The following is a 20040-nucleotide window of genomic DNA, read 5'->3' on the forward strand; positions in this document are numbered from 1 at the left end:
CACAAGTTGGGAGTTTCAAGACGTCCTGGTTGCTGCGTTGGTGTTCTTTGTTTCACACACACCTGTTCAAGTCAATAGTATGTCTGTATGTCCTTTGTGAATGGCGCACTTTGGGCCATTCAATAAGGGTATCCTGCTGGTTTGTACAGGTGCGCGGCAGACAAAGAAGATCAACTCATTAGCAGCCAGGATGTCTCAAAACTACAAACTTGTGAATTTATTCTCATTTTGAGGTAGCAGGTCACATATCGTCGTTGGGCAGGAAAACCCTGTGTCATTGGCCCCTAAACATGTTTAAAGCAAAACCTCCTATGTAACCGGTTGGCAGTTTTGTTTTAAACATGCTCCAGGGCCAAAAGCACAGGTTTTTCCTGCCCGACGACGATATATGACTTTAAATGGCTGCTTTTTTTAATGATTCCATGACAAATTATTATATTCATGAAAACAGAAGTCAATTTATTTCGCGTAAGAATTCAGATAACATGGCTTTTCAAACAACTTGCAATACATTTACCCAATCTTACTATGCTGGTATTAATTATTACGTATTATAATATGCGTCCATCATGGAACTATTGACACACATGTGGTTCCCTGACAATCTACAAAACAGTGTTTGCTTGGTATGCTCTGCGATAGCCACAAATTATCATAAACTATACTGTGTAGTGCTTTTTGCTATCAAAGTGCTGCTGTACACATGTTTAAGATGACACCTATCACTTCAGGAGTACTGTGAATTCACAGACTCCGCTGAATTCACAGATCCAGACTCCGATGAATGCACAGACCCAGACGCTGCTGAATTCTCAGACCTTGTGAATTCACAATACTCTTAACAGCGTTCACTTAACTGCATTTTTCGTTTTGTTTCAAGTGCTTACAATTAGTTGCTTATACTGTTGTGGTTAAAGCATTTCCAATGCACTACAACATAACATCTTTACAAGAACAAAGAGTAAAGTTCTGCTACAAGTTTATTTTCGAAAATTCTGCTTTATGCGGCATTGCTCTGCTTAAAAAATGAAATTGAATACCTGAGTGGAAGAAGGGCCCAACTCCAATTTTTTACAAAAATGAGTTAGACCCAGCATTTTATTGCCAGCAGACTGTTCTTCCTTATGTGTGAAAGTTGAGCCAAAATCCACTCTCTAAATAGTCTTCCATGTACATTTAATCATGGTTTTCATGGAAGAAAGGCCCAACTCTGTGGAGTTGGGCCCTTCTTCCACAAATATAGGGTTAAAGAGGAATTTTGTTCATCCATGAAATCTGCTTTTCACTACTATAAACTTTCTTGCTATTATATTACATGAGTTCTACTTATGCAATTAATGGTGATTACCTAATTTCTGTAGCTATTTATAACATGGAACTGGCACTTTCAGTATATTAGTGGAAGAAGGGCCCAACTCCAGCTCGTATTAAGACCTGTACTGTTGCCATGGAAACATCATATATAATTTTGAATGTATGTAATATTGTATGTTCATGTATTAAAGGTCCACTGAAGATGAAAATATTCTGTCTATAAAACTTTTCCAAATATTAAGTTTTTTCTTAATATCTCAAAAACAGTTTTGATGGAGTTGGGCCCTTCTTCCACTCAGGTATTCAATTTAATTCGCACAGATGAATTTCAAGCAAAAAAGGTTATTTTACAACCTTATGTACTCAGATGAACTGCCAAAATGTTTTATATGCTGCCAAAATTGAAATAAGTGAAAAGTACATTTATATGAAATCACAGATCCCAGGCATGTGTGGGCACTAAAAGCTGTCAACAAAACATTTTGACGTTATTTGCAAAAGGTTAGAAAAGGTTGCCAGAAAACGTTTAAATTTTGAGTTATACAAAGGGCACAAACATTTTCATAACATTCCAAAACATTTTTCGGAACATAATGTTGACAAAATATGACAAAAATTTCTTGCAAAAGTTATTTTACAATAACATTTTCACAACATTTTAAAAATGTTGTTGCAGTGTGTTTTCATACGAAATGTTTTTAAACGTTTTCATGACCTTTATAAAACCCCAATATTTGATGTTATTGAAACGATTTTACAAAAACCAAAACTCAAAATCCAACATGCTTAAAATGTTTTGTATTTCTGGTTAAGCAAGGCAGCTGCACACATGTGTGTGCACGTCCTCCATTCCTTTGATTTTGTTATGCAATGCTCACAAAGCCTATAATCTTAAAGCAGCAAGTTTTCCGTTTCTAAAAGGTCAAATTCCATTTCCCTAGCGAATTTTATAAACTTTCTAAAGACACTGCACCAACAAGTAACGTTTGTAGACAAAGAAAATGGCAATTCGGGTGATTTTTCTGAGCATCAGAGAGCCAAATAAAATGCACAATTTCATTGGAGTTTAAGAGTAATAAATAAATGAATTGATGGGGGTTGTTTGCCAATATTTTAGGTGGACATGTTATGCATAATTTTACAAAATTGCATTTTCTGTGTTCTACTCCAATTCCATGATTTTCAGTTTTTCATAAACAGGGAACTTGCCAGTTTACTATATCTTTGTTTTAAAAGATCTGCCGATGATTAAGAATTTGAGTGGAAAAAATTGAACTATATATCTTTCAATATATATTTTAGGGGGCTGGTGGAATTTTAACCAAACGTTGGTTAATCTACATAACTAATATTAACCCTAACTATTTCATTTAGAGAGTAAATGTACACAAAGAGTATCTATCAGGCACAACAGCTAATTAATACCATTCACATTTTTTTATTTTGAAAATAACAACAAAACACAATGCTGTATTATTTTGGAGCAAGTAGTAGATACTTTAATAGTAAAATCAGGCAAAGTACTGTCATGCTGTCATTGGGCTATTCCATTTAAAATCCCCACTACCCCTGTTGAAGATTTTGGAAATATCTGCCACATGTGGAGTATGAATTTCAAATGGAATGAGCACATTAGCAGCTCCATTTGAAACTCTCTCCCTCAGGGAAAAATTTTTGGTTGAATCTTTCTCATTAGGTTGTACAAAATTCAAATGGAGCTGCCTAATGTGCTCATTCCATTTGAAATTCATACTCCCCCTGTGGCAGATATTTCCAAAATCTTCCACAGGGTAGTGTGGATTTTAAATGGAATAGCCCATTACACAGTGGAACCTTGTTAACACAAAATTATCAGGACCTTGGGTTTTAGTTTATGTTTCACAACAGGAATTTGTGTTGTCATGTCATTAACGTACTTGTACTAAGGTAATATGATTGGGACCAAAAACAAACTTTTGTATTGTAAGGTTTTTGTGTCAACAGATTTTGTTTTAACAAGGCTCCACTGTAGTGCTTTGGTCAGTGCTTTAGTCAATGATGTTGGTGTGCAAATTTTAATGGGTGCAGTTCAACATGTGTCAGAGTGTGCATTCAAAGTGCAGATATACCCGAGACAAGTTTTGGGGTATTCCTACATACATGGGTGTTTAAGGCTGCGATCGCATAGAAGTATACTGTATACGGTATTCGCTATATGATATACGCTCATTCGATCAGGTTGAGTTCACATATACGGTATTCGCTATACGATATACGCTCATTTGATCAGGCTGAGTTCACATGTGAACTCAGCCTGATCGAATGAGTGTATATCAGGCTGAGTTCACATGTGAACTCAGCCTGATCGAATGAGCGTATATCGTACAGGGTGTATCAAAATGATTGGTACCGACGACTTTTCATTTTTTGCCGATTTTTAAAACTATTTTTTGTACCAGTTTGGGGTAAATTGTTTACATATTTGTAATTATAGTAGCTTTTTCTTCTCTAAGAATTTTAGATCATAATGATAGCACATTTTGTTCAGAAGTTACATAATTCTAAAGGAAAGTAGGTGTTTTTACACTTTTCATCGTAACGCTGGATCAGTAGCGCACCATTTTCAAAGCTCTATTTTACTACAAATACCTTGTGAGAATGACATGTTGAAAATCATGGAAATGTTTAATTTTTCCTTGCCTATTTCTTCATTCATATATATAAATGTTCTAATCAATATTTATTGGTTGAGAGTAATATTATTGACTTGAATAATTTAGGTGGGGTGAAATAAGTTTGTGAATCAACACCTTCCAGGGCGGTAATTTAAATTGTAGTATTGAGATTAATATTATGGTGTGGCAGAATGGCTATTGACAGTGTAGGTTAGGTTAGACCTGGTAAAAGTATTCCACAGTATTCCACACTTCATCGTGCATTCATAGTAAAGAATCGCTGGTTGACATGAAGCCTGGGAGAAGTGCAGAGAAGATTTTGAAGACAGTTTTCAAGCGCAAGGAGTATCTCATGCAAACATGCTATAACTTGCAATGTGTCACAATTTGATATGGGCAGTTACAGAACGGATTCATCCCAGGTGTTTAGTTCATTCAAGATAGGGCTTCACCTCATACTGCCAGAGTCGTAGGGCAGGGACTTCAGGAACTATCTTTCTAAAAGCATGTGTAAAGCAATTTTTTGTTATGTAGACTGAGGTGAGATATTGAAGAGCATGTATGCAATAAATAGTTCAAGCAGTGAACCTATTCATCTTGTGTTGTGTAAGTAAAACCATGATTACGCCGATCTTCGCTTAAATGACAATAGCTCCCAGATGCATCAACCAATCATCTTCAGATTATTGGATCAATAAGTTAACATATGCCGCTTTCTATTTATAGTACAAAAACTATATTAATTAGCAATTTTATATTTTTGATACATTTTTGAAAATGTCACATAGCCCGGTACCAATCATTTTGATACACCCTGTATAGCGAATACTTATAGCAGTATACTTCTGCAAGGCTGCGATCACATAACATCGCGGATTAATATCACTATATTTTATTTTGAGAACTGTCTTATGACAAGTCGCCAGAAGTATCATCAATTATTATTAAATACTCATCATTTTTCGGCACTTTAAATTTGGCAAATTGACACTTGGCAACCTTAACATCAATCTCTCACACAAAACATAACCTATGCTTGATCTTGTCTTCCAATGGAAGTTCCATGTTACACATGCACTGTACATGATGCTGAAGAGGTACCGATTTATACATGTATGCAAATATTCTGGAAAATATTTCATGCTTCGGGTTTAATGAATCAATTTGAAAAGGGTCTATTCACCCAGCAAACTCTACTTTAACATGTATATACACAAAAACAATTGCTTGATGTGTACAATCTAATATGGCACACCCTATATGGAAACCAATAATCCCCCTTCTCCTATTCTTTGTTCATTGGGCTATTCCAGTTGAAATCCATGCCCCCATGTGTAAGACATGACCTCAATCTTCCACACAGGAGGTGTAGATGTCATGGAGTCGCCCATTTAGGTAATCCTGTTTGAAATTCATACTCCCTGTGTGGAAGATTAAGGCAATGTCTTCAATAGTGGGTATATGGATTTCAACTGGAATAGCCCAGTCCAATATGGCAGACCCTATATAATTTGGTTCACCTCATGCACGTCTACAGAGGTAGATTGTTGGCACGCTTGCGGCGCAATCCCTACCGAACTTGAGGTGAACCAAATTATAGAAACCAATATTCTCCCCTCCTTTCAAATTCTTTGGTCAATTTACACAGTATTATTGTAAAGCGCCTTGGCTGCGTGATATCTGCTCCTTCAGGACCATGATACTCTGCCTCTGCTCTGGAGGTAGCTGCATTATCTGCTCATGAGAAAGCTGGAGTACTTGCATGATGAGGGCCGCCTGGAAGCAGAAAGATACACAAATACAAAGAAATAGTGACAAGGTGGCATTATCGAAAGTAGTGTGATTTTTGTAATGCAAAACAATTTTTAATGGCAATTTGGTGCTTCAGGGAAGTTAATGTTTGATTAAATGTGTATTAATGCTTTGAATTTTAATGTGTTGCCCCTGGAATCCACCAGGGGCCCTGTGAGTTGTGATGCTCCTGTGACTCCACTCTATACGCTCTCTATTTTTTCGTATTGTTTTGATAGTAACCAAGTGGTTTCAGGGTTTTTTTGAAATCCTAAATCACACCCCTATATCAGATAGGGATAAAAACATTTGTTTCCTGAATGCAAAATTTATTATTTTTCATGGTAACATATGCCTCAAAAACATTTATTGTCAAACCAGTGCAGAGTAGGTTAGATATGAAAATGGATAGTTTTAGGAAATTGGGCCTGCAATGATGGGTTCAGTGTACCTTATGTGGCTCAGAACAGGGAAATGTTGCAGCTTTTCTTTGTTAGTGGTGTGCAAAAATTACAAAAGTTTTACTCATCACAATATGTTACTATGTGATACAGAATGATAATAATCCTTACCTTTTCATGGTCTTGTGGTGTTGGCTGTGCACCTGGTGCACCTGGTACACCTGCGGCTCCAGATACAGATGCCATATTCTGTGCAATCATTAAGAACGGGACAAGCAATTAGTGCTCCAATACAGATACAATAGTATGATGGGTGTAAAATGCTAAGGGACTAATATGTGGTGTGATCAAGTAAAATCGGTCTGAAGTTAATTTTTCCATGTGATTGCATCAATCATTTGTAAAGCTATATTTTGCAGAAAACCCCATTGAAATTGAACATTTAGATCCATAGATATGAATAGTTGAAGTGAATTCCGAAACAATAGGCAACAAAAGAAATTATTTCCTTTGTTTGGCTATATCTGAAAATCAATATTTCCGACTTCCGACTGATTTTGCTGGATCACACCACATTTAGTCTGATGATTTGCATGTTACCGTAGCAACAAAAACAAGTGCTGTACACCATTGTTTCATAACCACTAAGGTATAGGACATTTTTCATTTCAGTTATAACCTCCTCTTAAGAATTATTTAATTATAGTTGTATTTGCTCAAGTAGCATTCAATGTGAATTTTGTTACACAATTGTACAGGGTTCTTTTTTTTACCAGCCTTTACATGCCAAAAATGAGGCTATAGCACCATTTCCAGCCTCTAATCTTTATCTCCCAGACTTAACATGTAAAATAAAAAGGTTAAAATAAAAATGTAAAATAAAAAATAAAAAAGAACCACATTCAAGTCTGTAATATAATTTGCACACAATGATAATTGAGAGAAGTACGTATTTGCAATGCACAATTTTTTCTTGGTATAGCATATCACTAGTATGTATCATGGTCTTTTAAAACATAAAATGTCCATCTGAAACATAGGTGTGCAATGCACACAAAATGCCCAGAAGAAGAACAATGACCAGAACAAAGCCAATCACTAAGGGTTATTAACTCACCTGGTCCAGGAGCTGACAATCTCATATACCCTTTATGTACCCCAAAAAAGAGCTCATATCTTTACCATACTCACCACTAGTACGGCCATCTGCCAAGACCTAACCCTCTTGTATTCCCTAAAATACCCAAAAAGAAAAGCACCCTATCTATCTCTCCCTGTCAGAAAATGGGCTATTCCATTTGAAATCCATACACCCCTATGGAAGATATGACCTTAATCTCACACAGGGGTGACAGAGAAATAAAGTTTAATCTATGTGGTAAATTAAATATGAGAAAGGTTCTTAACACAAGTCAACACATACATAAATGACAGCCAGTGAAAAATTTCACTGACTATCCAGGATTTGAACCTGGGACCTTCGGATCACCGGACCGATGCTCTACCAACTGAGCTAATAAGTCAGATGGAGAAGAGCACACACAGGGGTATCAATTTAAACTAGTCACCCATTCAGATATTTCATTTGTAATTCACACTCCTTGTGTGAAAGATTAAGGACATGTCTTTCATACAGGGTGTATGAAATTTAAGTGGAATAGCAAAATGCCCCAAAACTCACCCCTAGTCCTGCCATCAAAGAAGACGCCCCAGGAACTGGCCCTCTGACGTCACCTTGAGGTGGCCCTCCACGTTGAGCACGAGGGTCATAACCTCTTGGATCACCACCTCTTGGATCACCGCCTCTTGGATCACCACCTCTTGGATCACCACCTCTGGCACGAGGATCAAGACCACGGGGGTCAGGCCCCTGGGGTCATGACCTCTAGGGTCAGGGCCTCTGGGGTCATGAGCCCTGGGATCAGGTCCTCTGGGGTCATGACCTCTGGAAACTGGTGGTTCATGACCTCGTCCCATGCCTCGTGGGTCCATGCCCATTGGTTCTGAAAGAATAAAATGAGAATAATTCTATTGTACATAAACTAATGTGATAGTCATGTTAACCATTTTAAGGGTGTGCTTATTATTTACGGAGTATTCAAACTGGGTATTTTGCTTGAAATATTGCTGTAATTACAGTAATTGTACTGTAGAAGTTGTCTAAGACTTTGGTCGAAAATTAGCTTTAAAATTGATTCTCAGTTTCAAATGTTATCGATCAAATTGGCAAATGTGTAGATCACACTATAGAATTGCATACTGGGATGCTACAAAATACAAATTGGTGTTGTTGAATTGTAAAAATCAAATAAAAATGCATACTGCATTAGATTTTCAAGTCCCATGAAGCAAACAAAGATAACTAATAATGTAAAGTGGCAGTGTAATAGAAAAATCTACCTTGCATTCTGTCGTGTCCACCCATCATTCCTTGTTGAGGTGGTCCTCTTGATTCCATATGCATCATACCAGGGCCTCCCGGGCCCCCATGAGGGCCAGGTCCACCATGTCCTCCAGGGCCTGGAGGGCCCCCATGTCCTCCAGGCCCTTGAGGGCCTCCATGTCCTCCAGGGCCAGGGAATGCGGGTCCTCCTTGGTTACCCATGCCCCTGCCATGAGGATCACCCATTCCTGCCAAGAAGAAATCAAACATCATTATGGCATGATTGACCCCTTGCACGGTTATCTCAAAATGAGGTTCTACCCGCAAAGTGCGTGTTGTGTGTGCATACGCCTGTAAAACACATGCTTTAATTACCGTGTATACTTGGCAAAAGCCTTCTGGTATGTTGCTAGAAAAGCGAGAGAAATAAAATTGCACTTTTTGCCCATGCATATGCAGGGAGAACCTCGTTTTGGTAGCAAGATGGCGGATCCATGTAAGGGAGAATAGGGCAAAACACTGTCAAACAACAGGGAACAATGTGTAACTATAATTATTAGAACTTGTTCAAATAGGGCACCAGTAAAATCTGGTGTGCCTCAGGGGTCAGTTTTGAACCCTACCATCTTCTTTATTATCTTTGGCTCTATTATCTTTGCCATGAGGATCACTCATACCTAATGCTGAAGAAATCAAATTGACTTGTGTATACTGTCTAACATCTCTCTCTAATCATATAAAATACACATACCGTAAACATTCCCATATGGCGTTATTGGCTTCCTTGACATAACTAGAATTTTAGGCACAAACCAAAAGTGTCCTGCCGTAAAATCTCACCAGCAAATAAGGCCACCAACGCTTAATTCTTGTTGGGATTTACAGAGGAGGGAACTCTCTATTTGTACGTGAAATTTACCCTTAGACAAAAAAGGAGCCCATGTGCGCCACTTGGCAAATCTTGCAAGCGTTGTCCGCATGTAAGGTAAAGGCTAATGCCTGTATTTTAAGGCCAGTATGCCCATCTCTCTTTCAATAACCATGAAATCTTCCACAGGATGTGTGTACTTTAAATAGAATAGCCCAATGCTCACCTTGTGCAGCTCTTTGATCCATTGGATGCATACCAGGCCTGGGTCCTCCCATATCTGGCCCTGGTCCGCCCATATCCTGCCTAGGGCCACCCATATCTGGCCTTGGGCCGCCCATATCTGGTCTAGGACCGCCCATATCCTGCCTTGGTCCGCCCATATCTGGCCTAGGACCGCCCATATCTGGTCTAGGTCTGCCCATATCTGGTCTGGGGCCACCCATCTCATGCATACCTGTAATTTAATAACAGTGACATATTTACATTTTCAAAATGAAAACTACATGCCTATAGAGGCCGTCAGCGTGATGTCATATGCTGCCATCTTGTGGGTACACGCTGTGATAGTCGTTCGATCTCCATGCGTGAACAGCAAAATCACCGCGCTGATGCGCGATAACAGCTGCGTGACAAGCTGCGCCATGCGTGTAGTGTCCGACGCATGAACACACATGAAGGCTGACGGCCTCTATTGGTCAAAGAGAAGTTTTCATTATCAATTGGACCAATCAGCAACATTGTTAGAATAATTACACCACACAAAAAAATTGGGGTGAATTATTTGCAAAGCTCCATTCTGATTGGTGATTAAAATGACGATATCATGTAATAACCAATCAGAGAGAATGTAAGATCGGCACGTAGTGCTCAGGGGGCTAAGTTTTATTTTTAAAGAAAAAGAAAATGAGTCATCAGCTGCCGTGTGTGTTCATGCCTCGAAATAAGGCATGCCCTCAGGCCCTGAAACATATGTGAGGGTCTCTGGATTTCTGTTTTTCTCTTATTCCACTGAGCAAAAATATCAGTGCTTTAATTCTTTTTTATCAAAACATCTTAGTTGAGACACAAAACAAGCAACCATTGACGAGACATGTCATGACATACACACCCACCACTCACTCAAACACCTACATAAATACTCAAATCAACCTCACCATCCCATACATCTAGTTAATACAACTGGCAAACAAATATATATGTGACATGATCAAGGGTTGTGAGTCACCTGTCGATCCTGGTCGAAAATTAGTTTTACATGTTTCTGAAGAGGACATTTTGAGCTTTCAGAAACTGAAAACCCCATGTTGATATGACTTTTCTTTACAAACTTACATCAATTTATCTATTGCTAAAAACAATATAAAACAAAAGAATTTTAACACACTCTTTGCCAATATCTCAAAATCAATGTTAGCGACATCCGACTCATTTCCCTTGAATCGGGAAGATTTTGGCACAAGATTGGGAAAATCCTGGAAAGTGTAAGCTGAGGTTATGAATCTGTATCATTATAGATTCCCCTGTCAAGTGAGACAGTCTAACATAATTTTGAGCAGAAACTGCGATCTTACACTATTTTGTCCTCTGCTGCAGCCAGATATAAAGAAACCAATATAAACATACCTGGCCCAGGCCCAGGGCCTCCCTGCATCATAGGTTGTTGTTGGGGAGGGCCTCCTGGTCGTAGCTGTGAGGGCCCTGGCCCTCCTGGTGGGCCCTGATTTATCATCTGGCCCTCTGCAGGTACGAGAGGTTGTGGAGCCTCACTCTGTTTGTGGAGTAGTGTCTGAAATTGAAGGCAGAGATTTAACAGAGATGTTGATAAATTTCCTGAAAATTGATCTGACCCTTGGCCGGATGCTTTTATGGGAGCTTGTCCGGAGAATACGGGATATCAACTACCCTAAAATCAACTGTTGTTCTTTCAATGCTAAAATATCATCGTCCATTTCATTTCCGGAATTAGGATTTTTTTATGGACCCATTTCCGGTTATTGTAATGCATGAAATTTTCACATATTATGTATGAAAATCCAGTTGATTCACAACATTTTCATGCACGCAAATATTTTTTTCTTCCGATAGACGAATCCAATTTCTCGCATTCATACACCGCAATGGCAGCCATAGCTGGGACCATCCCACCTGAAATGTGAAGGGATTTAAACCGCATTCCATCACCTGTGTTACACATAGACAAAAGATGAGGAAAGTTTACAACAATATACAATATAAGATCAATTTATTTTAAGCAGCTTTAATCCACCCGATTGGACAGTCACAACACCAGTTTAGTGTGGATGTGACCCAGTATATGGCCAAACGAATTATTGCCATCACTTGCCTTGTTGGATTCATCTATATACTAAAGTTTATTCGAAACATATATAAAGTGAAAATTATTCGACTTCTGATACTGCGCACATCAATACAATCCCAACTCACACTCTGTGTAAATTCACATAAGTGTGCACCAGTCATGCATTATGCAACGCACAACTAGCATACGCATTGCGTCCAACTGCGTGCATGTCATTCTGTATAAATACTTTATTAGAACAGGGTGCTTGTAAAAAAAAAGTAACCTACCATAGCTATCTCCGGGTTGACAATTCTCATGACGACTTGCGCCTGAAGGAGGGCGTATGCAAGCTGCGGATTCTGTAACAACATATTACGAGCTTCTACCGGGTTATTCTGAATCACCATCTGAAAATAAAATATACAATATACATTTATATTATAGTATGCAAGGTTGACAGTGGTGGGGGGGTATTCAGTATAAATGAATATGGAGATGTGTCACAAATATAGGTCACTTAGTGTATCAATTTTGGTAAATGAATGGGTCATTTGTTCAAACTGTCCTAAATGAATGGGTCATTTTTTCAAACTGTCCTAAATGAATGGGTCTTTTTTTCAAACTGTCCTAAATGAATGGGTCTTTTCAAACTGTCCTAAATGAATGGGTCATTTTTTCAAACTGTCCTAAATGAATGGGTCATTTTTTCAAACTGTCCTAAATGAATGGGTCATTTTTTCAAACTGTCCTAAATGAATGGGTCTTTTTTTCAAACTGTCCTAAATGAATGGGTCATTTTTTCAAACTGTCCTAAATGAATGGGTCATTTTTTCAAACTGTCCTAAATGAATGGGTCATTTTTTCAAATGAATGGGTCATTTTTTCAAACTGTCCTAAATGAATGGGTCATTTTTCAAACTGTCCTAAATGAATGGGTCATTTTTCAAACTGTCCTAAATGAATGGGTCATTTTTTCAAACTGTCCTAAATGCATGGGTCATTTTTTCACACTGTCCTAAATGAATGGGTCATTTTTCAAACTGTTCTAAATGAATGGGTCATTTTTCAAACTGTCCTAAATGAATGGGTCATTTTTCAAACTGTCCTAAATGAATGGGTCATTTTTTCAAACTGTCCTAAATGAATGGGTCATTTTTTCAAACTGTCCTCAAATACATGCAGACCACTATGCCAGCATTTTCAATATTGCCAAAAATATCTGGAAATTTGGGAAAACTTGTGCCAATTCGCTTTAGATTTGGAAAATATTTGGACAATGTCATGTAGTCTATCGACAATGTCCCGCATGCACAGACATCCATGGTTCCGGGGGGTCCCCTGTTACACAGTGATATATTATATGTTGTCCCCATATATGTTGTTGTGCACATCCTCCACACACCCCAAAACCCACCCCTACCACACGCACACATCCCTACAGGTATCCCCTGCCAAACTCTCTATACTCTATGCTGGACTTCTTTTCCCTGATTTTGACCCCCTATCCGCGGATATTGGGAGTTTTACACAAATTGACTTTTTTATCGCTAATGAAGGAAGCATTTTGCATATACAAGAACATCCCGCTTGGAATGCTAAGTTTTATAAAAATGTCTGTATTCAAAGGGGGATTTCATAAGCACAAACACCCTCCCCCTCCCCATAAGAACTCCCCAAACATACCTTCATTTGTTTCATAAGTTCAAACATCTGCTCAGGTGGTAAGCTTGCCACTGCTTTGGATATGGCCTCTGGGGCTTCGTTAGGTGCTACTGTATCACCATATGAAGACTGTCATGAAAGAGAAAAAATAAAAACTTAATTTTCTGTAAGGCGACACAAAAAAACTAGCACGTTATTTTAGCACATCTATGCTGTTAATAAAGGTGCAAAAAAAATGAATTCAGATGATTTTTGTGATTTTTGTAATTTTCTAAATGAGTAAATTGAATATTATGTAGCCAAGGTCCCATATACCAGTGAGTATATGTACTTCATCAATTATGGCTATATTTTTGATTACATATAACAGCTTTCAACATGACATACCTCAACAGCAGGGGCAGCAGGTGCAAGATCTAGAGACAAAAAAGAAGAAAACCAAATTATCAATGATTCATTTTCAACTGCTACGAAAATACATCATGTAATACTGGCTATTCATTACCAAGGATATATTAGGAAATAAAGTCATTTGGTGTGCTAATTTTGCAAGAACATTTTGAGCATGTTCCATTAGTTTTAAAGTTTTAGATTAGACTGGCTAAGCATGGGTCAATTGTCATGAATTAAACATTATTTGCAAGCTCTGAATGTGCTCTGTTCATTGAGGCCCCTTTAGTCACTATCAACCCATGCTGCACTGGATGGCACATCCGTACAGAAAATTGAAATGGATGAAATGCATTGTGGGAAGTGTAAGATATCTTTAATGGTTAAAACATTAGATAATCCAAACAATGGTTTTAAAATGTATTTGTAAAAATTAATCTTTTATTGCTAGTTAGTACTACTGGTAAGTGAATAATTAGGATTGAGCGTTGTTTTATTTGGCAGAAGCTGATAATATTTTTTTAATCTCAAAAAATTAGTGCTGTATTTTTCAGGAATGGGAGTAGATTAACAGTGATGGCAACTTTTAAAAACTATTTTGGTAACCTTATTAAACCCAAGATTTAAATGATTTAGGCCCTGTTGAAAATGTTACTATACTTTGGTTCATCTGAAGTTTGGTAGTGACGACGTATGTACGTATTTCCCTCGCTGCAGAATCGAATCGCGCGCATAAAGTTAAACACCATGAGGCGATTTGCTAGCAAGCTTCGGCGCTAACCAGCGAAAAGAGCATTGGCGTCTGTCGTCACTATCAAACTTGAGGTGAACCAAATTATAAAACATTTTGCAAGGTCTATATTAATTACACTTTGCATCTGAATTCTTCAATTACCGACTTACTTTTCAGTTCTTCTTTGCTCTTCTCACTAGCCGCGTTATCCACTGCAGAAACACGTCCATTTAGCTCATGTCCATTAAGATTACGCATGGCACTGAGGGCAGTCTCCTGGTCTTTGTACTCGCAGAATCCATAACCTTTTGGTTTACCGGAATCACGATCGTAGACGAGACGAAAGCTGACCACCGGCCCCACCTCCGAGAAGATGTCTTTGAGTGTTTCTTCTGTGGCTTCATAGGGAATGTTCCCAACTGTGAATATTACAAAATTGTACAGGTCATAAAAAAAGTTATAATAATAGTTCATACATACTCGCTATTCTGTCGGTCCGTGCTATGTCTGGTTCCATACAGTAATACGCTTGTGTATTGCTGTCTGGTAAGCAGGTACGAATAATCCAGCGTGAATTGAGACGTCAGAGCAGGTCATTAGCCTACGTCCCGTATCCTACTATCACTCAAACAAGGAAATCTCTTCACGAATTCACTCACCTTGCGATCCTACATCATCAGTTGAAACGAACATCTAAGTTTCCAAAAACAACTTTGTCATTCCTCAAAACTACAAGTAACTTCATTAATAAACAAGGCGGTTCTCGAACCACGAGTCTCGCCTGCTTTTGCGACCGCCTGCTTTTTCAATTACTTTTGGTAGCGGTAAATGAATTTGGCGGTTATCGGCTGGGCACGATTATCTGGCTGATGAATTTGGCTCTAAATGTTGACTGGACCCACCAAGTTTCATGCCTATCCGACAGTTTTACTAAGTTGACCGCAGATGACCCTGGTGACCCTGAAATGACCTTCCAAAAATTTGGCTTCAAATGTTGACTGTACCCACCAAGTTTCATGCCCATCCGACAGTTTTTACTAATTTGACCTCAGATGACCCCTGGTGACCCCGAAATGAACTTCCAAAAATTTGCCTTCAAATGTTGACTGCACCCACCAAGTGTCATGCCCATCCGACAGTTTTTACTAATTTGACCTCAGATGACCTCGAAATGACCTTCCAAAAATTTGGCTTTAAATGTTGGCGGTACCCACCAAGTTTCATGCCCATCCGACAGTTGTTACTAATTTGACCTCAGATGGACCCTGGTGACCTCGAAATGACCTTCCAAAAATTTGGCTTAAAATGTTGACTGTACCCACCAAGTTTCATGCCCATACGACTGTTTTTACTAATTCGACCTCAAATGACCCTGGTGACCTCGAAATGACCTGCCAAAATTTGGCTTTAAATGTTGACTGGACCCAGCAAGTTTCATGCCCAGCCGACAGTTGTTACTAATTTGACCTCAGATGACCCCTGGTGACCTCAAAATGACCTTCCAAAAATTTGGCTTCAAATGTTGACTGTACCCACCAAGTTTCATTCCCATCCAACACTTTTTACTAATTTGACCTCAGATGACCCCTGGTGACCTTGAAATGACCTTCCAAAATTTGGCTTTAAATGTTGACTGTACCCACCAAGTTTCATGCCCATACGACAGTTTGTACTAATTTGACCTCAGATGACCTCTGGTGACCTTGAAATGACCTTCCAAAAATTTGGCTTTAAATGTTGACTGGACCCACCAAGTTTCATGCCCATACGACAGTTTTTACTAATTTGACCTCAGATGACCTCTGGTGACCTGGAAATGACCTTCCAAAAATTTGGCTTTAAATGTTGACTGGACCCACCAAGTTTCATGGCCATATGACAGTTTTTACTAATTTGACCTCAGATGACCCCTAGATGACCTCAGTGACCTTGACCCACTAACCAATACGAACCGGTTCTGTCTCGGGTCAAGATGTACCCACCCACCAAGTTTGAGGAACGTATGACTCATAGTCTCCGAGAAAATAGGCGGAAAGCAAACTTTAACCAAAACTTTAACCAAATTTGTCACATACACACACACATACACACATACGCACATACACACATACATACGGAAAAGTGATTATATAGTCTCCTGCCTTATCAGGCGAGACAAAAATTGAAATTCTACTATTGTTTTGTTCAATTTATGTCAACCAAAAGAACGCACGAGCAGCGATCGAATTCGACGGTATCGCACCATCAACTGCTATGCACTTTTCCAAAATGCATCGCTAAAAGTGCTATACATAAATTTGAGCTAAATTCCACATCGTATTTACATGTACCTCAAAAGTTCCCCCAACGCATCGCGATTTTCAAGCCAAATCCCACATCGCATTTTGACACAAAGCACGTGGGGATATCCCTCAAGCTAGAATTACCCCAGGTAATTTTGGTGGTTCCCGAATCTGTCAAGCTCTTGCAATAGCAAAATTACGTCTGTTAAATCAACGGCTATCAGCAAAAAACCTGACCTCTGACCGTTGCTAGGAGATGCTTTCAAGTAGTTTCAATACCCACTGAAGCCCATGAATAATTAATGAGGGAAATGTCAATGGCGATATTACACATAAACACGTAATTCTGATGGCTTTTAAGCATAAAATCCAGCACAAACATGAATTTATTGATGATAAATAAATGATGAACACATACAACCTGTATTTTCTTGGATATTTTTGATATTTTATTAGCAACAAGGTGGGTTTGGGAAATGTGTATGATGCGCGAATACTTCTGGCGGCAGTGATAGCCAAGATTTGATGACAATGACAGAAGTTGTAGATTCACTACGCAAACACAAATAGTGTATCGCCAAATGCTACACAATTTTTTTGGCATCGCAAAAAAACTGCGATGCAAAATTTGGAAACTGCTATACAAACATGTGTTTTGCATAGCACAAATAGCGATGCAAAAAATTGACTGAATTCGAACCCTGCGCATTTAGTCGAGTTCAGTTGACCAAAATGGTAGCTGCTGCCTCCTGGTCACTTCAGATATGACGTCAGTATCAAGCTGCTTATTAAATATTCATGAAACCGACCACATGGTCACAATCGGTGGATCGGATTGGTTGGAATCAACCCCACGTGTTTGACCTTACAGGGGTCACAGATATGCATATTCATGTGTGAATGGCTGCTGAGTAAACAGCGATGCGGATATAGTATTCATCACCGGGACTGAGAAATGCGACATTTTTGATGTTTGTACCGGGGAATTTCAGACACGGAGACTCCATGCGGAGATTTCTACAAATTCGTCCAAAGGTAACCAAAGGGTTGGGGATCGCATTTTTAACTATCACTAAATGTTTCGGAATTGAGGTCGGCTAAAAAGTAGTCCATTTCGGGGACTGTAATTGGTGTAGATCACATTTTGAACAGTGAGTGGTAAATGACCAATTTGGCGCTCAGCACAAGCGTTAGGCCTTACTCAGAATAGGTCCGTGCCACATCACTTCCGGTTGATGATGCGACTCACGGTCTAATGAAAACAAGTCCCTGATTCGATTTTTGTTGATGATTTCTGTCGTTGGTGTTATGTAAATTTCGATCGCAAATAGTCAGTGGAATCAAACAACCGTTTCTGCCCAAGTCTTCAGAGTGGAAGAAACGTTTATATACTGACAAACTTAAAATTAAATTCCATGGTCGAGTGTCGTTTTTTCCAAAATTGAATGTCACTCCAACAACATCGCTATGTCAGCCTCCTTCACAGCCGGTTTCTGTTGTTCATAACAAAACAAGAGCCACATGCAGTTTGGGTCCCAGACTAGAGATAGCCCGGATATTGGACCGACAGAATACAATGTAACAGCGCGCATGATTGGTTGAGAGCCGGGCATAAACATCATACCGGGTAACAATGTTTATACCCGGTGTCCCAGATGTGCGATCGCGGGGTGAGAAAAATGAAGAAAAATCACATATATTCATGATATTTTAATAATGTTGCTTATTATTTGTTGTTATTATTTTGATGAAATAATCATCACAAAATGTTCTGGTATGTATGAACGGGGTTCATTAATATATTTTCATGACGAACACTAAATTAGGGGTTCATTCATAGGATTGAGGGCATGATCGCTGTTTATGCCCTCAATCCTATGAATGAACCCCTTTCATACATACCCAACATTCTTAGCAAGGCAATACAGACGAAAATAATAAAAGTTTACAAGTTTAAATAACATTTCCATACCGTTTCCTTCATAAATTGGAAGAAAATGAGTAGGCCTACTTGCAGGAAGCAGCACGTCTCATGAGGACAACGGCCGGGAGTCAACGCGTGATACGCGTCATCTTTTTGCGCTCGCGCGTGAGATGGGCGCGGTGACATGCGGCGTGTCGCAACACTAGCAAATCGTGGATCACGTTAATTGGGTTCCAATGCTGCGTGACGCAGCTTGTTTATGCCCTGCGTACTGGTCATAAACGGTATTTATGACCAGCACAAACGGGCGCAAATCCAATCAGAAACGTCGTTATATCATGAGTATGTATGAACGGTTGTTTAGTCATGAAAATATATGAATGTACCCTTCAGGGGTACTAGTACTACACCCCTGTGGTAAATTTTCTTGCATTTTTTGACTATTTTTTGACTATTTTTTCATTTTTCTCAAAAAATAATAACACACTGGTATTACCGAAAATTTGCTGCTATAAATGTACAACTGTTTACCGTCTTCGTTTGTTTAATTTTATGTTATATATTTCACGGGAGTGCATCTTTAGAGATCCAGTTAAAGTATGTGTGTTTCGTCAACTTTCTGTCTACAAAATATTTATATATGTTGCACTGTTGTGTCTACCGTACGGTGCTGTAACTCATAAAGTACCCCAAATTGCGTGGCACATTTAGGGGCTTAAAGTTACAGATTTTCATTAAATTAGTAGTTGAAAAGATTCTTTACCGAAAACAGATCTTAAAGATCTATCCGTCATCCTTGTAGCAGCTATCTTAGATGAGTAAAAATAACAAATAATCGCTCAATTTTCTGTGACAAAGCATAGAATTCTGACAACTGTGAAGCTGCCAGAATGATTCGGAATTAGCTGAGCAGTCAATATGATCGATACTCTAATTGGGCGCATGAATAGTGGTGGCGCTCTATATTTTCCTGTTAATTTTGTTTTCACACAGGCTGTGTTTAACTGGAAGCGCGAGGTGCATGGCAAAGTGCTTTTGCAATCAAATTTAGATTAAAAGTGCTATAATTTGTGCTTGAATATCATGATATGTACCAAGTATGTGCTTCATTGGTTGCTGCTTATGATTCCTCAATCGTGATGTGTATTTGTGTTACCGGTGTGATAAACGAGGTATTAAAATTTAGCATACAAACTCCAGCTGTTCATTGATCAACCTGCTAAAATTTTTCCATCACCATGCATGCATGTACATGCCATATGAAATGGTAAGTTACTCACTCGAGAAGTCTAGCCAAGCCCAAGTTACTTGAGTACTCTATAATTTGGTTCAC

At 38.8% G+C, this 20040-nt stretch overlaps 1 protein-coding gene and 1 non-coding gene across 2 annotated transcripts; both read right to left on the reverse strand.

Moving 5' to 3' along the window:
• Positions 1–2729: 2729 nt before the first annotated feature.
• LOC140140393 (uncharacterized) lies at positions 2730–19578 on the reverse strand. Its single transcript, XM_072162153.1, has 11 exons — positions 19471–19578; positions 14672–14920; positions 13766–13794; positions 13400–13507; positions 12004–12123; positions 11038–11200; positions 9638–9868; positions 8561–8791; positions 7859–8163; positions 6332–6409; positions 2730–5744 (listed from the first exon to the last, which is right to left on the reverse strand). Exons 1-11 carry the CDS (start codon positions 19499–19501, stop codon positions 5619–5621), a joined length of 1671 nt encoding a protein of 556 aa, XP_072018254.1. The 5' UTR covers positions 19502–19578; the 3' UTR covers positions 2730–5618.
• Trnat-ggu (transfer RNA threonine (anticodon GGU)) lies at positions 7611–7684 on the reverse strand. Its single transcript has one exon. It is a non-coding gene; the product is annotated as a tRNA-Thr (tRNA).
• Positions 19579–20040: the final 462 nt, after the last annotated feature.

This window comes from Amphiura filiformis, chromosome 19 (genome assembly GCF_039555335.1).
Source record: "Amphiura filiformis chromosome 19, Afil_fr2py, whole genome shotgun sequence".
Taxonomy (NCBI): domain Eukaryota; kingdom Metazoa; phylum Echinodermata; class Ophiuroidea; order Amphilepidida; family Amphiuridae; genus Amphiura; species Amphiura filiformis.

Coding starts and splice junctions, on each gene's coding strand:
- LOC140140393 (XM_072162153.1), bottom strand. CDS start 19,501: ATGACGGATAGATCTTTAAGATCTGTTTTCG. Junction 14,921..19,470: donor ATCTTTAAGATCTGTTTTCG/GTAAAGAATCTT, acceptor TAATATTCACAG/TTGGGAACATTCCCTATGAA. Junction 5,745..6,331: donor CACCACAAGACCATGAAAAG/GTAAGGATTATT, acceptor TTCTGCTTCCAG/GCGGCCCTCATCATGCAAGT.